Genomic DNA, 24,572 nt, shown 5'->3' with positions numbered 1-24,572 from the left:
TAAGAAGATAATATTATTATTATTATTATCCTCTTATGGTATAAATAATTAAAATTATATGTAATATTTTTATAATACCAGGGAATTTTAAAGCTTCTCGTGGAGGCAGAGTTAATTCTTTTCGTATAAAATTATATTTTGGAAAAAGATGAAAACTGATTCTTTTAGAACTAAACATTACTTTTGCCGTACGGTATGCAACAAGTGTTTCCTTTTAACCCGATAACTTTTTTGGCATGTTAAGGCTTAGCCAAAAACCGATGTTACGTTCGAGAAAGTTTCCAGCTTTCTAATATTTCAACAAGCACTATATAAATAATAACTTATGAGTCCTGGCTGTCGGAAATATTACTTCTTGGCAATTTCTGGGAAGATGTTTTATTTAAGCGCCTATTGCGCGATTTCAAAAGTTAGGCTAGTTCGCAAATCGCTCTGGCGCTGGCGATACACCTTAAGATGGCGGCGAAAATACAAAACCAAATACTTGACGTTATTTTGCGTTTCACCTTTTTGGACCAAAATCTATTTTTCCAAGACAAAATATTAAGGTACGCGTAAGTATATTGAACGTCTTGTTGATCTTTGGATATGCAAATAAGGCGATATTTGGAAAATAACTGTCAAAATTTTAAAACAATCAAGACCAAATTTTATTTACAATGTAGTTGTACAGAATTGTCCTTTGTTTTGGGTTTAATTAAGCACTAGGGTGTAAATAGAAAATATATGAACAAGTGGGGAGGGGGAGAATTGAAAATAATCATTAATCTTCGTCATTTTTAAAACATTTTTGGCACTATATAAAAAGTTACGATAATTGATTAAAATATTTGAAAGGCGAAAACTTGGATATTTATTAAGTAATTAAAGGTATATGTATCACCGGATTTTTATATAATCGACATTTACATACCGTTGTTAAATATTTAAACGTAATAATATTGTCGTTCACTGTAAAGTGAACTCGTTACTTAAGTATTAATAATAAAATCGTATAGAAATACACCACCCTGCCGATAGTCATTTTCCATTATGGAACCGTTCGTATAAAAAGGGTAAAAATGACATCTTCTCCCTGGAAAACCGTTGTACGGGCGTTAGTAGGTCAAAAATAGACCTCCGTTTAAAAAATATAAAAATAATACAAAATAATATTATAATTTTAGAAGGCAAAAACGGTTTATTTGTCTACGATTTCATTATTTATAGATATTCAATATAAATTGGAATATTTATTTGGAAATAATTGAAAATGGTCCCATAACGCATCAGCCGAATAGCTGTAAATTTAAAGCTAGATAAGGATGATATTCCTGTAGTCTTTGTTTGAAAAGGTTTTGATATTTTGTTTTTTCAAATATTGAAGTTCTTTGGATAGCGGCACATTTTCTTTCATATATAACTATACAAAAAGACAACGTTTAACAAAACGGCCACCTTATATTTCACACAACACCATTGTTCGCGGGTGTCCCGGGTGCGTTGAGGTAAATGGATTTCGCGCGTCACGATGCCATCTGGTTCGAGTAGTTGAGATATGGTTCTTTGATAGGTCTTGATAGACGCACCGCGCTCCTTAAGGGATTTCAGAATTAATACGCTCAATTTTCGAGTGAAGATTCATCCCGCGTCTTCGGCGGATGAAATGGGATGGAGTAAAGAGAGATAGAGAGAGATGAGAGAGGGAATCACTCGGCAATGTAGAAGAAGGTGTTGGCGTTCGACTCGGCGCCGTTCTCCGATGGCCAGCGGGGCTGCCTTTTCGATTTGGCCACAGGAGAGTTGTCCGCCGATCAAAGGAGACAGATCAGGTTCTTGCCTTCGAGAATCTCGTCTTGCACTTTGTCGCTGGATGTTGAGATCTCCGCCTGGATGGACAGCACCGAACACACGAACGTCACCACCGTACTGGCGATGGCCAAATAGAACGTCCAACCTGACAAAACAAGCAAAAAAAAATGAGATATCTTAAGGAACCGAGCTCACCCCCAGATAGGCACTCTTTCTCTACTCTTCTAGACGCTGTCCATCTGGCTTACGAGGAGACTACCCGAGGTGATAATCACCGATTTGGTTGAAACTAGGTGGGTATGTAGACCTTATGGTAAAATGAAATTTCACCTAGGGAAAAGTTGCAATGGGCATTAGTTTTGCCATGGCAACCGAAATTGTTTTTGACAACACAGTATGTATATTTTCCCATTGAAAATTACATGGGAATCTGATCACTTCTAAGGGTTCCCCCCTGTGAAAAATTTCAAAATCCAAAGAAAATAGATCAAAATTGACAAATTAAATATATTTTATGATATTTTGATGAATTTCGGTCAATTTGATTAAAATATGTAAAAATTTATCAAAATCGGTAAAAATGGAGAAAAGCGAAATATGAAGATAAAAAAGTTGTATTTGCCAACTAATCGCCGAATCGACGATAATAAATGAATTTTATCGTAATTAATAAAATGGAATTAAGTTGTTTGAATTTGATCAAAATTAACAATTTTAATTAGAATTATTATCATTATTTTTCACAGGGGGGAACCCTTAGAAGTGATCAGTTTCCCATGTTATTTTCAATGGGAAAATATACATACTGTGTTGTCAAAAACATTTTCGGTTGCCATGGCAAAACTAATGTCCATTGCAACTTTTCCCCTGGTGAAGTTTCATATTACCATAAGTTCTACACACCCACCTATTTTCAACAAAATCGGTGATTATCACCTCTGGTAGTCTCCTCGTTAGTTATACAGGGTGTCGCTCAGTTGGAGCTATTTTTTTCCGTAAATTTTGATATTAATCGAGTTTCAATTGAAAATTGAATAGAATTAGCTATTAACTGTTAAATGTTCTGATTTAAGTCTTTAAGTCTGTTGAAATATATATGAACCGCAAGTGCCCCGCGAAATTTGAGATTTGAAATTCTTGTCAATACTAGAGTCGCATAAAAGCAGAGAAGGATTGGTACTTTGACGTCCTACTTTATCAAAACCGATAGAATAAGCTCCCCTTTTGTTGAGAAACGTTGCAAAATTAATTAGATTCCACGCATAAATTATAATAATTTCCGGTTCCCGTAACTGGGTGAAAATAGGCGTTTTACGACAAAATATTAGTTTTCGTTGATGCTCTGTCAATTAACGTACGTCACCCTGTGGGCTACGTTATTTTTTTAAACCAAATGTTTTAAAATATCAACAACATTTTCCCTTCACTTTTAATACTTCTGGAATATTTAAAATTGAATATGGAAACTTTGACCAATAGATACCGATAATTTAATTAAGCTAGTCAACCAATCAAATTACGATACTGAACCCTTTTTGTCTAATGATAGTCCATCGCGGAGTGATTGCGTAATCAGAAGTTTCGGATAAGGAAATGCGTAACATGCTACTCAATTCGTTGGCAAAATTACTTCCAGATGAATATCATAGATATCAATATGAATGACAATCAGTATAAGTGTTTATAATAGTCAATATTATGTTCCATTTATCATAATTAAAACGTTGACAGCGTTTCAATTTTCAATAAGCCTTGGTTGATTCTACAATTAGGCTGAAACTTCCAAAGACTAACAGCTAGCGGATAATTCAGTTCGTAGCCATCATTAAAACATTAGCGGTGGGACAATAGGAAGTGTCATATTTATTCTTATTACGTTACTTATCACGTGATGATGCTCTTATACAAAGTGTAAAAATCCTTTTAACCATATTACTATAAGTAATAGATTATACGTATCGACCAAATTTGAAAGGCAACGATACTGTTGCTAGCGATTCTACAGACGAGTCTCAAAGGGAAAGGCCATCTACATATAATCAACGGATCCGTAATCCGTCGCCTTAAGCTAGGCGTCCACTGGCTCTCCGTTTCGTATCCGTCCTGCCTTCCACAAGGCTTGTGAAAGCTAGGACGAAGACGTTACGAAGAGCACTAAGCGCCTGGCCTTAGACATTTTCAGTTAGATTTAACGCCACCCGATTCCAGCCTCTTTATCTGGAATTCTGTCCTGCTTTTCGGAATTTCCGAAATTCAGACGAACTAAGCCACCAGGGCCCGAACCGATGCCGAATAAGGACTAACGAATATATTTAAATCCTCGGGTTTCCTTCGGTCATTTAAAATGGAAAATAGGGAAATGGGGGGGGGGGATTCCTTTCACGTCGACGGAGCGGCGAGCTCAAGATTAATGCTTTCCTGATTAGTGCGGACCCAAATTCCCACCCCGACACTTATCAAAATTGAAGTCGCGAACCGCCGGCCCCTTATCAGCGGGGGACCGAAACTTTGAACCCGTTTTCCGCGTATTTAAAAAGATATTTCGAGGACCGCTAAAAGAGGAGACCCCTCGCGACGAGATACTGCGAAATGATCCGACTAATGGCCGATGCAATGCGTGGAAATGAGCGACGAAAAAGCTTCTTACCGAGGACGCAGTCTCCGAGCATGTAGGCCGCGCTTTTATCTCCGCACACCACTTGGACCCTTTTGCTCCCCCAGCCAGCGGGGTACAGCACCAATCCCAAGATATACAGCAAACCTGAGGAAAAAAGAACCGCGTCAGATTATGCCGGATAGACTTATAGGCTTATTTCGAAATGGCCGGCCCTAAGTCATTTTATACTCGCTTCTTAGCTACCTGGTCGACTTGGCTTCGTGTGAACGCGATAGTTTTTTGACCTCCACTTCCCTCTCCAAATGTATTAGCGTGTTTGCCATTTTGTCTGTGATGGGTAAGCGAGGTCGTTGAGGGCAGGTTCGGGCCTCAAAAGAGCCCTAATTGTTGCTGGAGATAACTATTCGGCTTCTAGGAGAGACTTAGAAGAAGGGTTCAAGCCCCAGACTATACGAGTCCTAAGAGAGCCGTTATTATTGGAGATGTTTTCGGTGATACATTTTAAAGAATGGCTCAAACCTGGGGCCCTCCAAGGTGGCACGGGCCTTTATACCATCTTCACGCTCTTTCGTCGGGCCTGTAGCTAAGGGGTGCGTCAATTCCTACTTTCTGGCTCTGCTTTCAAAATAAAGCTATGGCCAGAATTCTTGCAAAATTTACGCACGTGTACTATAGTTCTAAGTTCGGGACAGACAAATTGTGTTTGCTTGCCTAATCGATTGCAGTTCCGGTCAATTTAGATAGCTACTTATGATGTCTATTGGAAAAGTGGTCTATGGTGTAGCCCCGGACCATTAGACGCAACCAGCCCTGAGGAGATTTAGTAAAAGCCTGTACAAATTCCCGGGGTCCTTGCAGCCTTGGGGGCCCGGGTTTGGAAAAGTGAGGTATTCTTCACTCGAGTTTCTCTCCGAAATCGAATAATTATCTCCAGCAATAATGGCTCTCATGGGCCCGGGCCTATTATCTGGTGAATAGTTTCCGCCTACTTTACAAAGAAGACTTTGGCCGGGTAATGAAGTTGTGTGACCCATAATTTAAGCCAAGTTAGTTAGACAAGTTGGTCATTAAATCTGTATTTACCGATTTCGGCTGTTCAGAGGCAAAACCTTGTACACGCCAATTTTGAAAATTTCGTGTTAGTAGTATATACGCGAATTGTACACCTACTGGGGATAATTTCAACCCGAGAAAAACATTCCTAGATTAGATATACCAAAAAATACCACTTTCATTACCATGAGAAATAATGTTAATCATAATAAACTGAAATATCTAAAATTTAAGATAAAAAATGTCGATTTTGGCGTGGGACAGCCATTGTAAGGACCAATTTCTCTAAAGACCCATTCGCACTGTCCAACTAGTTGGGTCAACTCAAGACCCATTCGCACTGTCCAACTAGTTGGGTCAACTCAATACCCATTCACACTGTCCAACTAGTTGGGTCAACTCAAGACCCATTCGCACTGTCCAACTAGTTGGGTCAACTCAAGACCCATTCGCACTGTCCAACTAGTTGGGTCAACTCAAGACCCATTCGCACTGTCCAACTAGTTGGGTCAACTCAATACTCATTCACACTGTCCAACTAGTTGGGTCAACTCAAGACCCATTCACACTGTCCAACTAGTTGGGTCAACTCAAGATCCATTCGCACTGTCCAACTAGTTGGGTCAACTCAATACTCATTCACACTGTCCAACTAGTTGGGTCAACTCAAGACCCATTCGTACTGTCCAACTAGTTGGGTCAACTCAAGTTGGTCAGACGAGCTACTGGCTCGTGTGAATAGGGCTGAAGAGTTACTCGTAGCGTAAAGATAGGCTTAATCTTATAGAAAGGAGGCCAAAATGGGAAATAAATGTAAAGTTTCCCTTTCTCCTGTACCGGAAATAGCTTGCACCGTGCCGGCGATGGTGAAGATGGATTTTTTGGCGATGGATCTTAGGCAGCATCCCAGAACGGAGGCCAGCACGGTGAAAGCCATCAAGCTGAGACCGCAGGCGAAGAACACCAGAGAGGCCTTCCAGAAATTGGGAAACTCGTCCGAAGGCATCCCGAAACTGGTCACAAAAGGAGCGCAATTATCCGTGAACAACTGGTCGATTTGATGTAACTTCGTGCATCGGTTGTAGATACCTGCCAGCAAAAGAAAGTCCCAGAATTTATCGCATTTTCTTTATCCAATACCGCGGTTACCGCGTTATATTGCCCGCATTTATAGCTCCTAGCTCTACAACATTGTCAAAATTTATGCGCTTGTTTGAGGCTTACATTTGCGAGTCCAAATCGATTATTGAAATCAACAAATCAAACTAGATTTCGTGTGATTTTCCCAAACAAAATCGCGAAATTACTGAAAAATGTATTGCTGTCACTAAAGTAAATATATAGGTGTACACATTGTAGGTATTTATCGGAAATAACTGCAGAAAATAAGCGAAATAAGTGAAAATCACCGAAATATTGTAAGGAAAATAAGGGAAAATCACCAAATATTGTAAGGGAAATAAAAGAAAATTACCGAAATTTGGTAAGGGAAATAAAAGAAAATTACCGAAATTTGGTAAGGGAAATAAATGAAAATCAACGAAATATTGTAATAGCAATAAGGGAAATCACCGAAGTATTGATAAGTGAAAATCACTGAAATATTAAAAGGGAAATAAGTGAAAATCACTGAAATATTAAAAGGGAAATAAGTGAAAATCACCGATATATTGTAAAGAAAATAAGTGAAAATTACCGAAATATTGTAAGGGAAATAAGTGAAAATCACTGAAATATTGTAAGGGAAATAAGTGAAAATCACCGAAATATTGTAAGGGAAATAAGTGAAAATCACCGATATATTGTAAGGGAAATAAGTGAAAATCACCAAAATATTATAAGGGAAATAAGTGAAAATCAAGCGGACAAAATGTTTACGAGCATTTATGTTTCATAGAAACGGTCATGGACATTACACACTAAGCATTTCTCTTTTTTGAATAGTACATATAGTCAATTATTACTAAATTGTTGAATTCACGTATGATCAGCAGCTAAATATCTGACTCTTTAAAATACGTTTTTGATGAAAACCACGTTTAATCTCACGTCTTCAAAATATTTCTACCTTACTCTAAGAATTCGTGTAAAACCTTTTCATCAAATATTCCCTAGTATAAGGTTCTTAAATTTTGCATAGCCGAGACCAACCTCAAATTTGCATATTAAATATATACATATTTAATAAAACTGATGCCAGAGTAAACGAGTTAGGGAAAGTACGTCATTTTAACGACCGCTTTTAACGTCTCGCGTAAATTTTCCAACTTTCTATCAAACCCATTCGTGGCTCTGAAATTTATACCAAAACTCTGTTTGAAGCAACTGTTTCCAAATACGCGTGTATATCGAATTTTAGTCGGCAGATATTTGTCGAAATTTATCTTAAAAGTCGTTCGCATTGAAAGCCCGGGAGAAATTGGCTTCGTAATTCCGAAAACTAGTCGTATATGACTCGCGAGTTGCATTTCGACCAAAATCGCGCTTCTAAATCCTCCGGGGCGCCGAAAAGGGGGAATTCAAAAGTTACATTTCGCTGATAAGAATGAAAAATATTAGAAACTCGACCATTTTTACCATCCTCCGGGCTAGCTATAGATGACAATTTTATACCAAACCAAAACCGTATATTACTTTTTTTATTTCCTTTGATCCTATCTCTCGAGATATTATAAGAAATACAGTCCTAAGGGGTGTCGTAAAAACCTCGCGACGAAATTTCGGGGTTTAAACATCGAAATCGCTCCTCGCATTATTGTTTTCCATCTTACGGGACATTTTCTCCGTCGCTCGTGTAATAAGTCGTCCCGGGCTTCGACACCTTCATTTCGAGTTAACGTCCGGCCCATTACGCACTGACGGCAAGCGAATACGTCGTAAGGTAGAATTTCGCTCGTTTTACGAGATCAATGTAGCAAGTCATCAAAAGAGAACGAGCGCTACGTATTCTTTTATTTTCCATTCTTGGTCCGTTTTTAGTGGGGCAAACGAGTAGATGATGCGTTACCCGCCATACAGAGAAATTCGTTTTGTTTTCCGCCTTCTTTTCCGCGTGGGGGGGGAGATGGATCCTTTCCCGCAGTGTTTTCACTCCGATCGTAAAAGAAATATAATAGTTATAGACGAATAACGCAGGCTTAACCTTATCCTCCACCTTCGCGGGAAATATCTTCTAAGCCATGATATGATTGTGGAGGGGGGGAACTCTAAAACGCTTTCGCGCGGTCCTATCTCCTCTCGGTGTGGGTTGGCCGGGAGGGGGTACTCGTCGTTAGCAAAGTGTTTTGGAAGAAAGCCAAGAATGCCACCAAACTAACCCCTTCTTTAGTTGCCTCTCTCTCTCTCAGAAACAAGTGTAATGTAATATACTCATAAGCAGTTTCGATTTTTTCATTCCACAGAGGGCGACACTGACACTAATGAAGGCCCTAGTGTCTTAAATTAAAAATTAACGTTTTTCTCCGTTTGGGTGTAATAAAACTTCTGGAATTCTTGGAATAGGGACTCCATTAACTACCACTTTTTACGTATAAACTATAAGTAACTATTTGTGAAATACATTTCTAAGCTAACGTCCATATTTATTTTGGCACTAAAGAAACTTACGGACGTCGATGGGCATTTGCAGTAATTTGAAAGTAGTTTATGGCTATCGATGGGCATTTTCTTTTGCACGAAAGAGGTGTACGGACATCGATGGGAATTGATTTTTCGTGAAAGAATTAGCTTACGTTTTTCGACAGGCATTTGCATTCATGAAAGAAGCTTGCGGGCATCGATGGGCATTAGTTTTATCACGAAAGTAGCTTACTGTTATCGATGGGAATTTTCTTTTACATGAAACAGTGATTTTCAGCCTTCGACGGGCATTTGCTTTATCGTGAAAGAAGCTTACGGCTATCGAAGGTCATTTTAATTAACTTCAAATAAGCTTACAGATCTCTATGGGAATTTGCATTATTTTGAAAGTAGATTACGGTTATTGATGGGCATTTGCTTTTGTACAAAATTTATCTTAAACACCATTCCTAAAATTAAATCTAAAGTCCCAATTTTTTTTAAGTTCTTTTCGAAATAATAATCGTACCTTTAGAAATGGTAATAAGTATTTAACAAGATTAAAAATAGATGGCGAGGGAGCGTATCTTTTTTCCTGTTCTTTGTTATACGGCAGTATCCGAAGCCAATAGAAGCGGCTAATTGGCAAGCGCGGAACTGGGAAAAAGCTTTTCTTTGGGATCTGCAAATTAATCCCATTGAAGGAGCTGCCGATGATACGCGCCTAATAATGGGACGCGACGCCAGCCATTCTTTCCGCCTCTAATTAAATTTCTCCACTCTTTACTTCTATATTGCCTCCCTGTTCTCCGCACCAACGTTTATTGTATCCGAACCTAATTAAGGTTGACGTCCTCGTATTCGCTTTAGTTCCAAACGTACGCTACCCGTTTGGCTTACGCGGTATAGTTCGTACCCCGATCCCAGCTTACGACTTCAATGTCGAGCTACTTCCCGTCTTAGTTTTTATCGCAACGTTATAGGATTCGACGGAGACGTTCGCACTAACCTAATGTCGGAGAGTAGATTTCGTCGTCGTTTCTTAGCTGCGGATTTCGAGACGAGGATTTGAGTCCGGGTCTTCTGGGCGCTCCTATTAACCAACTGGGCGTGATGACCGCCGCCAAGGTGGCCAGAGTCGTGGCGATGGTCAGTAGGCACCATAGCAGCGCTCTGGATGTCACGATAACGTAGCACATTGTGGGATCTTCAATCGGCTTTTACTCCCTCAGAGAGATTCAACTGAAATGATATTAAAGAGTAATCCGTCACTTTCGCAATTCCTTTTTTCGGACAACTTCCTTAAATAGAACAGACAGTAGGTCTTATCGGGAAAAGGGAACATTTCACCCCGACTTTTTGACAAATATTTTTAGAATTGGGGTTACGCGGACGTTGCTGCTAGTTCACAAACTTTTGACACGAGCTGACATGTCCTTTCCCCCCTCCTACGTTGAATTTTTGGCTTTTAAAGGGGGGGGGGGGTTAGACGTACGGGTGGGTCGAAATGCTTCTTCACGGAGAATTTTGAATGGATGTGTTATTTGTTCCAAAGTAACGTTCCGAAAGGTTGCAGACGTGAGGGGAAATTGAAATTCGGGGTCTTCCAACTCCCATCTAACCCCCCATTACGTATGTTCTTATTTTGGCATAAAACGCATCTAGATGCCGCTCACGTAACGTTCTTTCTTCTGTTTGAACCTTTCTCTTCATTCCGTTGGCATTTTATTCTATTTTTTCCTCAAATGCGGCAGTTTTTCATGTACGGTGCCATTTGGTTGTTGAATAGACGATTGGAAGCGCCATCTATCTACGCTTTTTAAAACATGGCCGGAATAAGCAACTTTTGCAGTATCAACCATTTGGGGGGGGGACGTGTGCAATTTGGTGCTCGGAACCCAAAATCACACTGCGCCTAGGCTCCCGAGTGGCGTAGTGGTTAGCACTTGCGCCTCGCAGTAAGAGAAGCCGGGATTAATCCCTGGTTGTCGGAAAAACTACTGGTACGCTGAGTTTGCAAGTTATCTCGCCACTGGTTAAGGGGTTTCCCCTGAGCTCTTAAATTTCCCCTTTCCACAAAACCTTGTCAAGGTTAACGGCCATAGTTTAAGGAGCTGTTGGTTCGCGTGGCATGAATGCAGGGGCGTAGGAACGTTCTAGAAGTCGGAGGGGCAAAGAGAAACGAAAAGGGGCCTAGAGAATGGTTTTTAATTTTTAATGGAGTGTAGCTTCTCAGAATACATGTGTACTGTTTACTACTATGTATGTAAATTGGCGGGAAAAGACTGAAATTTAAATACAGTTGAGGTTCTATAAACTGTATATGCTTTTAAAATGATAATTTGAGCCTTTTGAAGATTTCAACTGACCAAAAAGTTTGAGGGGGCAATAACATTAGTTGCCCCTCGCAGAAAAATTCTAGGGAGGGGCATTGCCCCCACCCCCCTGCCCCTCCCGGTTCCTACGCCCCTGCATGAAGGGCTTGCCACCCACCCTTCTACGCATTGTAACCCGGCCACCACATTTAAGGGCATTGAAAGTCGATAGATGACTTTTGCCTAAGGTGGTGCCTTGGGTACTAGCCTAGCTGATTATTATTATTTTACTATTAAACGCGTCTCTGTAAGTACGACACTGATAGCGTCATCTTTACTTCATCAAAAAGTATCTTGCGGTTAAAAATCCTCCAATCGATGGGTTCCGCTTATTTTATATTTTATGGTTCTTTCCGTTCCCATTGACTGAATTAATGGTTTTATCTTATTGGTAACAGCGCTGCGGAATACGGACCACCAAATGAGAAATCGAGTGTGAACCAGTCTTTCAGTCTTATTCTATACTACGAACATACATTATTCACTTTCACACTTTTACGTTTAAAGCGACGAAGATCGGTCTTTTGGAAGAAAGAGCATATATTAAAGAAAACCAGATTCCAAGCGGGTATCCTACATTTATTATTTCGTATCGTTTTTTTTGTTTAAAGAGTATAAAAAAAGTAAAAACCAAAAACAAAGAAGATTTGATAACTTTAACGGTTGGCAAGCTCTCTGTTTTTGCGGAGGGCGTGACACGATGTTAGTCAGTTTTATGGTCGTAAAAGTATCCGATCCGTGACGCTCCTAACCTAAGACTCTAGCTGGAAGAATTTTTTTCGGTCCGTTCCATTTTTTCCACCCCCCCCCCCCCTCGCTCACTTCTCAAGTCTCTCCCTCTCTCTCCTCCATCGGGCCAAATCCCTTTTTCGGCAGCATCTTTCTCTGATCCTCGCGCGGGCCACACTCTTTAGTTTCCTCTCTGATCCGCCCATGGAAAGGTTAAGAAGTATCTTCTCGAATTAGAGAGGGACTTAGCCGTCCTTTCTAAGGGAGAGAAACTAGTGAAAATACTTTTTTTTCTCTTGGATATTTCTTACAGCTCTCTTTAAACTACTCTCAAAGGGACGCTAGCCATAATTTATCGGGAGGTCTCTTTCTAAATGGATTGAGTCATTCGTCTTCCATCGCCAGACTGTGACGACCAAATTGCGTACTCTTCTCTCCTCTCTCCATCTCATTTTAAGTACTCTTACGCGCCTGACTTTCTTTTCTTCGGCACAAAGAACCCTTTATATTTCGTAAAGTCATTTTCCCATCTGGGTTTCTGGTGATTCTGAACAGTCGTTTGCCGAGTTCTGGGGTGATCAGATCGAAAGAGGAGGTTTCCACACGTCGGTTACTTCAATAAAAGATTTAAAGCTGATCTCTTTAATACCGATTTGAACCGTAAGATGGCGTGGCGAATGTGGGCGGGATTAAATTGGAAAAAGCAGGCCAACTAAATTTCATGTAATCCATTCATTAGGTCTGATTGGTTTTCCACACACGTCTAAGTCAACTAGTGACTTGTGAAGCCAATTACCTGTGGCCGGGTTAAATTGCTAACTATTATCGTTAGAGTTTAAAGTCGGTAAATTTTCCGTATTTTTTTCGATAAAAGGTAAAAAAAGGTTTTAATTCCATAATTAGCTTAATATTGTTATCAAAATTAAATTTTTTCGAAATACAAAAGTAAAAATAAACCTCTAGACTAGTCTAGAATAAAAACCTTTAAAAAGTAATATGTAGCAATTTTATTTTTTTTCAAGGAAAATTAACAACTTTAATTGCCGTTAACCTCAGCAAGTTTTTATGGAAATGGGTAACCAAATAGCTCGCGTGGAAACCGCTCTAATTTAAAAACTCAACGCAGGAGTGGTTGCGAGTTTTCACCCAGAGCCACAAGCTTGGATCCACCCAGCTCCTCTTTCTACGAAGTGAAAGTGCTAACCACTTCGCCACCCCACCGGTAACTGGCTTCACAAGTCACTAGTGTGGTTAATTATATTATTTCTTCTATAAAGATGATAACGAAGCTCAAAAGCTATCTATTAACTATTTCCGAACTTGGCGAACTTTTGGGTTCAGCGCGAACAGGCCTTCCATCCCCCTTTCGACCCCTCCCCTTCAACCCCCCTTCGATCCCACTTATTTAACTTTTCGTCGCTTGTCGATCGGAAGTTTTGGGAAGTCAACGACGAAAGGTCGGGTATAAAATCAACGAAAGAGTTGGCGAAGAGGATTTTTCTTGGCCCGGTTCCACGTCCGATGGAGTGTGGGTGGCAGTGTGGGTGGCAGTGGGGAACGAGTACTTCCTTAATTATTTTCGCTTCCGTCTTCGGCTGGGAAGTACAGCGTGTAATAAGCCTTCCGGAGTTTGTAACGGGAGCTCGGGGCTGGCTCAAATATTGACCCCTTCTCGTTGGCGAGCAAACATTTCGGGGCCCAAAGGCTCGTTCGTGGTCAAAGTTCCTCGCCAACTATACGTGGACGCGTATTCTCTTTAGATGGGAGCGTCCATCCTCTTATTAGCTCGTTCTTTCCGCGAGACTTATTAAAGGCGGCCTGTAGTCGCCGATCCTACAGCGGATATTGTTTCCGCTTCTTTAAACACGTGTCGATCGAAAACACGCCTTCGTTTTATCTTCCCTGTACTCAAATAACGATTATTCTTTGTTAAAAAGCTGTTGCTTTGAATTATTCAATATGTACTGTGATACACGAAATTATAGCATTTACGCTACCCTGATTACGCTACCCTGAGTTTCTTACTCGGGTTGATCATATTTTGTTAGTAATGTTTTTTATTAATAATAACATATGTAACATAATTACTCATAAGTGTGCCAGAAAGAACTTTTCCTCAATGAGACCTTGTGGCAAGGATATGACGTAATTGACGTCACTTCCCAGTCGATGACGGTTTTATCGTCGTCAAAACTAGTTCTGGCGGGGAGGGAAGGAAGTTGCGTAGGAGGGTGGTGGCAAGCCCTTCATGCCACGCGAGCCAACAGCTCCCTACACTAACTATTACCGTTAACCTCGACAAGTTTTTATGGGAGGGGGAAACCGAAGAACTCGGGGGAAACCCCTTAAACCAGTGGGGAGAGTACTTGCAAACTCAACCCAGTGCCACAAGCTGGGATTGAACCCGACTCCTCTTGCTGCGAGGCGAAAGTGCTAGCCACTCCACCACCCCAATTAACCAGCCCATTTATTAATATAGTTTAGTATATGGCTGGTGTAAAAAGGGCCTCCCTTACAGTGTTCAATTTTAATTTACAGTACTGCCAAGTTATCCCAAACTCTACTAGAATATTTGAACGTTGAGATGGCCGTAACTGATTTCAATGGTTGAAGTTTCTTACTAACAGCTCGTGTTATCATAATTATAATAATAGTAATAATCAGCTAGGCTAAATACTTTTAGGCCCAAATCATCTAGCGACTTTTAATGCCATTTATAAATATCAACTAGGCATAATTTTCCATTACAATTTTCTTTTTCAAGTTTCAAAATGAATTGAATATTTGCGGAATTTCGAATTTAAGTGATTGAAGTTTCGGTTCGTAAGTGTACTAGCTCATGCAATCTTAATCCGAGTAAATAAATTCAACTAGATATTATTCAAAAACCGATTTTTCTATTAGAATATTTGCCTTTTTAAAGTTGCAAATCCGCATCTATAACTGATTTTTTTTTAAATTGGTAAAAAATGGCTTTAGAAAATCGGATAAAACTCCGTTAGAATTTTCATTGTAAAATCGATGACTATAGCTGGAAAAAATCTTTCGTAACAATCTCAAATCGGCTATTCGAATATTACACGCGCAGATAACGCGCGGAAAAAGAGTCTTTCTGAATGCATTTATTATTAGATCGAGAATGGGGCCCCTTTTGCGCTTCGGCATCACTTATAACCAATCGATTTCGGCTCTTTTGAATATATAAAAGTAAAGGTAACGTTTCCTCTTCGCCACCACCAAGTTACCTCCTTCTTCCCCACCTACGTCCATCGTACTCTACACATCCCCTCTTAAACACGCACGGAGCCAAAAATCTTTTCTCAAAAAGTAAAGAATCGATTACAGGCAAGTCAACCTTCTTTCGCAGCTCTCCAGGTTCCAAAAGATTTTTCCCTCCCATCTCCCAAACCCACTTTTTTTATTCCGCCCTGACTTTTAATAATGCAGAACTCAGCCTGTTTCAAACGTTAGTGTTTCCCCCTTAAAAATTCTCGCCGAATTTCTCCGATTCAGCCTCTACTAACCATAAATTTAAAGAAAAATGTAAAAACTCGTAGAAGACGATTCTCTGATTCTCCGCGTCGCTTGGTATCGCAACGCCTATTTCCCGAATAGATTTCCTATTCAATTTCTCTCGTCCCGAATGCGAACACTCTAGGGATGTTGCGATCTAGCCCGAGTTCGGAGAGAGAAGTCCCTGTAGGTATCGAATGAAGAATTTATTCGCGCGTTCCTGGTAGACCTATTAAGCCTCGATTTTCCCTTATCTATATTCCACGAGGTGTACTACAGCCAGGTTCCGTGTTACGTGTTTGTACATTGGACTATAGTCGGTGCGCCCGTTCTCGACAAGTACTGGCGAAGGGGTTTCCCTTTTATGGAGTGCGCGTGGAGCGAGCGTATCCAACGTGTTCCCGTCTTAGTCTCTCTCTGTCACTAGAAGATAGAGAGCCACGCCGGGGTATTAGGAGTTTTGGGGATCGCGCTGATACGGGTTGACCTTCCAACGACGCCCCGCCACCACCCGCGCCTTCAATCCCCGCCTGACGATATGGACCGTGCAGACTTCACCGTAGCGCGAGCCCGTCACGCTAGCCTCGTTTGATCCTCGATTCCACTATAATTTCAAGCACCGGTCGGTAGGTGGTGTGAGATACGTGTACGGTATTTATAAAGACACGTTCGCCGATTGGACGCTCTGACTGATTCGCTTTTTCATTCCGATAGATGGCGCTGGCTACGGACAGTGCCAAACTTCCCGGAAGACGAGCCGAAAAAACGCGCTGGGGAAAAAAAGTAAGAAATCAAAGGGAAGAATTTCTTTCATTCACACGCCCCTTCCCCCCCCCCTCCGTTAGTGCCCCCCCCCCCCCCGAAGAACAGAGCCTGATAAAGACGTCATTTGGCGTCATCGACGTACCATCCACCCACGCTTTCCGGTACGCTTCCTCTCTTGGTTGGCGAGCAATTCGGTTCCATTCGGGGGTGTCTCTCATCGCGACAGCTTTGATTCACAGCAGAACGACTCTACTATACATTAGCCGCGAAATTTTCTCTTTCGGGCCCGTTCCTTATCTACAAAGACCGATTTCTAGGACAGAAATTGCCAAAATGAAAGCGCTTCTTTCATTACTTCCATCCTACTCCGAAGCTCAGTGTGGAATACTCGTGGGACTTAGGAAAAAGTACTTACTTTTTCAACGCGCGCTTCATTTTCGAAGGTTTTCGGAGGTTTTATTTATATCCCTTCCTTATTATTTCATTAAAGAAGGGCCGATTCAATTAAAAAAATATGAATTAAAGAGTGGAGGCCACGCGAATTTAAGCTCATTAGCGGGAATCGTTAATCCTCCATTTTTGGCGAGCGGGAATTGGTTCGGTAATAATTGAAATATCTCGGGGGGATATTAAGCGAGGTTCCCTCTAGTTGCGCGGCGCCAGAAACTAAAGATGTATTCATAAATGGCGGCAAACTAATGATCTTTTTGCTCGATTAAAAGTTGATGATTACTGGAGAGATGTTCAAAGAGGGGATAATTTGATGGCTCCTGCCCGCTTTGAGAACTTAGTTTCTCGCTAATTCCTATTTGATAAAGGGCCAAAAGCCTTTCAATGAATTGACTTAAGTTTAACAATTAATTTTATGGGTTATATTGGCAACGTTTCTCCAATACACTCGTCTTATAGATTAGGCGTGAAATATCGATTTGAAGACTATCAACCTGGGATATGTCAAGGGTTGGCACAATTTTGCCAAGGGTGGAAAAAACTAAATTTTTCCGCGGTTTGTTTTCACCTATTGTTTTCCTGTTAAAAACCGTGTGGAAAATCGTACTTCCATGGTTTCTACCACCTCTAGTAGCAAAATTCAATAAAAAATAAATAATAAAAGCAGTATATTCTTCTATTCTATTCACTCCTCTTCTGGCTTTTCTTCATATCTCCTACTTGCAATGACCAAATTAGTCACTTAATAGATATATCAATGATTAATTTAGCATTAAAAGATTTTTTCCATTTTTCCCGGTTTTTACCAGTTTTCCCCACATGTCCCGGAAAAAACCTGTTTTTGCCAACCCTGGATATGTCAAGTTGATAAGAAGTCTCGCAAGAATAGCAAGATTCCTATCGTTCTAGTCCCAACTGGAAGCTTTTTTAAACCGGAAATAAGAACGGCTGATGTAGCTTATCTTGCAATTTTATTTAAAGATTTTGCTTACTAGGTAGATTGCAAAATAACTCAAAATGACATTTACTATGAAAATTGATAGACATTGTAGTTTATAAACCCATGAATAAAAATTAACTTAATATACTTTAAGTATGATTTGAATTTTTATAAAAATTAGTTTTGCTGTTATCAAACTAACTCGTTTAAAAAAATTTGGTTAATTATCGTTCCCGATTAAAGCCCAGTTCACACTTTACAATTAATTGGGCCACTTAATTGCAACCAACTAATTGTAAGCAAGAAAATTGAATAGTGTGAACAGAAACATTTTAACCATTGTTCCAACTTTTTCTGTCCTAACACGTGCTGCTTGCCTTCCCGTTTCGGTGAGCACATCAACATTTTTGTCACTAGAGGCGCTTATCGTACGTGGTATAATTCCATACGTATAAACCATAATTATAGACTTATGTTGGAATGCTAAACTTGGGAATAACGTATTTCATGTACATGTGAAATATCACCCAATATATATTGGAGGATTCTACGGCAAGATTAATGTTTTCAGGTTAGGAGCGAATATGCCCCGAGATTTCCGGATATTAAACCACGCCCCTCCACCTTCCCTAGCTTAAGCGAAGCCGATATAGGCCGATACCGGTATTTGAAAATTATTTTCAGGAAAACATTTAAAAATAGAAAAATTATCGATAATATTTCATTTTTTGCCGCACCACGGACGCCAGACTTCACAAGCTTGATCATACCTTTTTCTTAGACAGGTTGTTACGAGTTTAAACCAATAAAAAACAATAATATTCGATTGGTGATAGAAAATATGCATCACGTAAAATCAAAAGTAAATGAACCGAAGTTATCAGACTGCTATACTCCCCATGTTGGAGGCGTTTTCCTTTTGAAGTTACATTTTGACCTCGAATTTGATATTTTTTATACATAGAAATAGCTATACCCACAATTCCCAAGTGCAATTTATCGCGTCAAAAGACGGGGACTAAAATTAGCTTTTATTTGACTCGATTTTCACATCATTTTCATAAGGAAAACGCCCTCCGATTCTGAGCGCTATTTCGATAACTTCGGTTCATTTACTTCTGGTAAAATGAAAAGGAAAATATTCGGATATGCTCTTGCAAACATTTTTTCATGACAAATTTTAATAAAATGGTATAATCGTGTACTGAACCGTCTTTTACAATGATGATTACATATACACTACTGGTATGATAGATAACCTGGTTAATATCGGCCGATATTACCGCCGATAAATCAGCCGATATATCGTCTGTACCCATATCGGTGCATCCGAACTGTTAACCGAAAGACATTCTTGGGCGTATCTATTCAAGTGATCAAATGTATCACCAAAAGTACCAAAGGACCCAAAAGTGTGTCAGCTGTACCTTCGCACCTATTAGAATTTCTAGTGCACCTAGTCACACTATAGACTACATAACCTACTAGTTGGAATAGTACTAGCAACATTATATTTAGTCTATAGTCTGGCGCGATTATCTCCCTTTGATTAATTCACCCGTAGACATACGTTCTAAAACGCCTCACTCGGCGGCGCTGGAGTACCTCGATTTTGATGACGTACTTTCCGACCCCCCTTCATTTCCCTGTTTTACTTTGCGACAAACTCTCATTAACTACAATACCATTCTGACACACTTTTGGGTCTTATGCTACTTTTGGTATCACGAATAATCTGATGGAGAAAATGGAAAGAACAGATAACATGATCCGGATCTCGTTCAGAAAAAGATATTTCTTCCGTTCTTTCAAAGATTCAATTTTATCTACGGTTTCTTCATTTGATATCCCTTTAAAGAAAGTTGCGAAGGGGGACACGCCATTGAAACTGCACGCGTAAGCAGACGATAGCACGGAAATTCTGTTTTTTAAGGCGCGTTTTGTTTCGCACGCGAGTTCATCTCTTTCACGCGCGTGCCTTCTTTTGACCTGCCGCCGAATGATGTTTCGCCCCCCCCCCCTCGTCTGATCAAATAAAAGAGGAAACCGAAGAATTTTTATTGATTTTCACCCCCTTTCGTACCCCCATCTTGATTCGTCGCGTTCTCCCCCCCTCCCCCTGGCTAGCGTTATATTTGTGTGTCCCCCCTCCTGTATTTCGTCTTCCCGGTATTGCTGCGTAACTTAGTGGGGAAATATGGTAGCATCAAAATGGTAGTTTTTGGGGCAAATTGGATAAGTTATTTTATTGCTTTTGGGTCTATAATTTTATCTAATAGCGGAATTAAACTATGATTCCATATTGGACAAATGACTGTGTATTTATGAATAGCAATTGGTTATCTCTTATTTTGAAGGATGATAAAATTAGCGAATAAGTAGATTAGTCCATTATGAAAAGGGATACTAAAGCTAAACCCTAAACAAATTTGAAGAAATTTAAAAACTTACTAATAGCTCGTACCGATAGGTCTTCGAGCAAACAAACAGACGCGAAACTCGGACCAAATAGATCTTCGAGTGAAAAATCTCTTATTTTGTTTGATAAAAGTTAGATATAAAAATTTAAATAATTTTTAAACTATCTGTAGATAACATTTACTTGGTTCGCATTAAACATAAATAAAAATATAGAATGATAAAATAAAAATTAATTAACTCTCTTTAAATGAATTTACTATCAGTTTTTTAATAAGGATGACGAATCAGAAAGTGAAAGAAAAGTTGCCTTAGTCAAAAATATAAAATCCTTTCTCTATTTACTAATTAGACAACGTAATATTATTCTAAAATACTATTAATTAAAAAGCGATCAGTTAATATAATCAGATAAGACTAACAGATTTTATTTGATTAGTATAAAGTAACAGATATGATAAACACCATGAATATATCTAGCTATGAATATAGAATAGCAATAGCCTCTCTAACCTCCCGCTAAAATTTGGGTTGGGCTTATCTAGTCACGTGATCAATCACATCTGCTCCGACCGAGTGAGGAGCATGCCGTCATTTCCTTCAGTCTCCTGATTGGCTGAAAACGCGTCACTGGTCTCGAAAGTTGCCACCCAAATCAAATCGACATGATAGAAGGGCTATATCGTAGGGTTGGATATTCATAGCTAGATATATTCATGTAAACACTAGACATTTCCTTAGTAGTTCTCTGTCAACTTAAAGATTCTAATATTTAACAAAAATAATTTTCTAGTTTTAAATATCGTATTTTAATTGTCCAAAGCAAAATACATTTTCTTATCCGTAAAAAACAGTTTTATCCATTTTTTTAAAATAAATTAGAGTTGCTATATTTTTTCACTGAGGTGTTATGTTGGAAATTTACGCGCACGGTGCGTAGAGGGCGCTCTTGTAACGCCAATAATGCGATTCACCTTTTCGGGATTTGGCGAAGGGAAATCGGCGACCCTAGCTATATAGCTGCCTCGCGCGAATCGGAAATAGAGTTTTTTTTTTCGATCTTACATTTTTCCTTTTCTCCTTTCGAATCCCAGGCGTCCTTTACTCGTACCCGAAAATGGTACGTATCTAGCGCCAAAACATTATTCCGCGGGGACTTCTCAAACCTCCGAACTTTATAACTGATCACGCGAGGAAATCTACTCGAAAATCGGGTTTTTCCCTTTCCCGCTGTTATCTGGCTGGATTTCTTCGACTTTTGTAAACGCGTTTTAATGATGATTCCGGAGATAAACCCCGTCATAAAATACACGATTTCAGGTTAAATCACCGCGTCTCCCGAAAAAATTGTAAGCGCTTACTGGATAACAAGACTAAATCCGCCAATAAAACTATCTTAGAGTTCAAGTCGCTAGATGGCTACGAAGTCAATCGAAAGCGCGTATTCAACCCGTTCATGTTTATAACATTTATGCAAAAAAAAAAATATTTTAAATTCGGGGAATGCGGGATGATGTACCGTTTACACAATTCGTCATGTAGACATATAGGATTCTGATATCTTGAACTAGTTTCGCTACATACGAATACAAATGGGGAGCTCGATTTTCAACTTTGGGTCATTTATATCAATAACGCCCCGCACCGCTATAAATCCTGGATTTATCCACCCCTACTACGCCCCCCCCCCCGTTATTTTCGCAATCCTGTAGTATATAATGGATGAGCTTTCACGAACAGTCGAACTGTAAATCCGGAAATTTCAATTTGACTTAACTTTATCAAAGGATTGATAACCAAAGTAACTCTTAAAAGGAGACGTATCTCACTGGGGAAGCAATAGGACGAAGAGAAAAAGAGGGTAAGATCCTTTTGTTACCATCTTTCAACTCTTTATTTTCGCGTCTCTTCCAATTCCCTTCCTTCCAATCTTTTGGCTGGCTTTCTAGAACGGCGAAAACTTTTCAATAATCCCGAGCCTCTTTCGACACTTTCGTCGGGGCCCGCGTGGGTGAAGATGCCCACTCGATTTTGTCGCTCTTTAAAAAAATATCGCCCCTTTTTAGCCTATGTACCTATTCGGGGTTGGGTCCTAACCCTCCCAGATCGATCGGCTGCAATTTATCACGGGGGTACGGCGCTGACAAGTAAATGGTAATGCAATGTTTAAGTAGCCCGGGCTACAGCGCGCGACCGTCATCCTAAAAGACCTTTCTCAAACAAATTCAACCTTCGAAGGGCCTTCTCCGTGGGCTCGTCTGGAATCCCTCGGACCCCGATACCCGCGCACCAGGAATGATCCCTGGTAGCCCCTTGGCACCGACGCTCCACGCTCTCTCAACCCCCGGGTATCCCCTAGCTTCTTACGAAATTTTGGGGAACCTGGGTGATAAATCTCCCGACTTGAAGATCAGCCGTTTTTTAACGGGCGTCCATTTCCCTCTCCCCCCTCCCCTCCCTCCTATCAGGTGGAAGGAAATCTTTTGAGTGTAAAATATTAAAGTGCACCCAAGCTTGATTTAAGTCGCTCTTTTTTTAGAAGTACCGTACTCTATTTAATACAAACTTTACCGTCATCTTATACTTTCACCTCTCTACTAGGTGCTTGCGTACAAAATGTGTTCGCTTCATTTGGCAAAGACTATTTTCATCCGCGCTACTAAACGCGATGAACCGAAATACCCCCCCCCCTCACCGTAATGTAGCAAATGGAGTAGGTATAAAAGCCAGGTTGGCATTTTCTGATTTTTTTTCATAAAAATCAAATCAATAGGCAAAACTATAAAGTAAATGTGGTCTTAACCAACTTGTTACCATGGGAAAACAAAATAACGTGACTATCATATAACAGCCAACTTCGATTCGGTAACTCCGCGTTCATAGTTGGCCGTGCGACGGTAAAGAAAAAAAATTACTTCTACATACTGCAGACAACTAATAACACGATGTTTTAAATAATAATTTTAATAAGATAATTTAGATCAATCAAAATTTCAACCACCATTAGCTAAATAAAATGAATAATAGTTCTAATTTCTTAGGATAGAAAGTCACGTGACTACCATCTTTTCAACCCCCCTAGACTTTATAGTTGTGCCTATTGATAATTTATATTTAAATATTTTTTATTTTATTGAAATTATGGATTTTTAACATTTAATGACTCTTTTATAGTTTGATTGATGAGCAATTTGTTTCTATCGGTTATGCAAAATACAATATTGTGAAATTAATTATTCTCAAAAGTATATAAATATCTCTTACTAATTTTATTCGCTTCAAACATGAATAAGGTTTATCAAAAGAAATTTTTTTACGAGGGTTGGACATTCACCAAAAATGTGTACGGGATTTATTTCACGGTGGATTTCAGGATTTCTCGTTGGATTTCGCGATTGTGCAATTTCCCTATTTCTTGTCGGATTTCAAGATTTCTCGTCTCATTTCGAGATTTCTTGCCGTATTTCGAGATCTTCCGTCGGATTTCTGGATTTTTTGCCCGATTTTGAGATTTAGAAAATAAATTCTGGATTTTGAAGAAATTTAGGCTGATTTCGGATTTCTAGGAATTTAAGTGTACGGGATTTCTTTGAATGTCCGACCCATTTATTTTTTACATTTTCATCTTTAAGCAAAGTAATAGACTTGGTAAAATTGGATCCGCGATTTGTCGGATAATTAACTACCAACGGAGTACATGTTTCATTTTAATAGCCTAGCTGGACACTTCCCTCGTAAGAGATACATTATTAACTTCTGGTTTTAAAAGCCGACTACATAAATCTTCGGTTTACTCTGTTTTTCACTGGACGTTGGCTTACTGCAATACACTTGTGCCATGCAGTCAGCCTACTTCCAGTGAAATACAGAGTAAACCGAAGATTGATATAGTCGGCTTATAAGCAAATTTAAATTCCACCATTACGTGATTGGAAATCAATATTTTTTTAAAAACAATCACTAGATTTAAATCAATAATTAAATCAAGGTGATTTAAGCGGGTAACACCGTGTGTAAAATACTGTAAATCGATTTTGCGCGAGTGTATATTCAATTTACTAGGAATTTCCCAAGCAGTCGAAGATTTAGTAAGCATTAAGAGGTGGCTTATAGCAGGCGTTGATTGCGGCGCTCTCACACCGTTGATCTTCTCGTAGTCCCGGAAAGGGAAAAGTAATTGAAAATTCCCGCTCGCATAGTAAGTAGACGATTCGGGGAATTCGGCAGCATTTATATCGGCGGGACTCGCTCTTTCTAGGAACACGAACTTCTTCTCGGTACTGTACCCGAAATTGAGATTAAAGACGATTCGGCAGACCCGGAAACTTCCCCGGAATAATTAGTCGTATAAGGGAGCGGGAAA

At 39.7% G+C, this 24,572-nt stretch overlaps 1 protein-coding gene across 1 annotated transcript in view; it reads right to left on the bottom strand.

Annotated features, from left to right (window-relative positions):
- Positions 1–760: 760 nt before the first annotated feature.
- The window catches only part of LOC149922364 (LHFPL tetraspan subfamily member 2a protein-like), a 55,811-nt gene continuing 31,999 nt past the window's right edge, over positions 761–24,572 (bottom strand). Inside the window, exons 2-5 of the mRNA XM_090163734.1 lie at positions 10,029–10,261; positions 6,299–6,550; positions 4,439–4,552; positions 761–1,936 (exon numbers count right to left, since the gene is read on the bottom strand). Coding sequence (XP_090019860.1) covers positions 1,794–1,936; positions 4,439–4,552; positions 6,299–6,550; positions 10,029–10,218 — 699 coding nt within the window. The 5' untranslated portion in view covers positions 10,219–10,261 and the 3' untranslated portion in view covers positions 761–1,793. The remainder of the gene's footprint in view (positions 1,937–4,438; positions 4,553–6,298; positions 6,551–10,028; positions 10,262–24,572) is intronic.

This window comes from Leiobunum rupestre, chromosome 11 (genome assembly GCF_980474605.1).
Source record: "Leiobunum rupestre chromosome 11, qqLeiRupe1.1.hap1, whole genome shotgun sequence".
NCBI lineage: Eukaryota > Metazoa > Arthropoda > Arachnida > Opiliones > Sclerosomatidae > Leiobunum > Leiobunum rupestre.
This window is presented reverse-complemented; position numbering and strand designations above follow the sequence as displayed.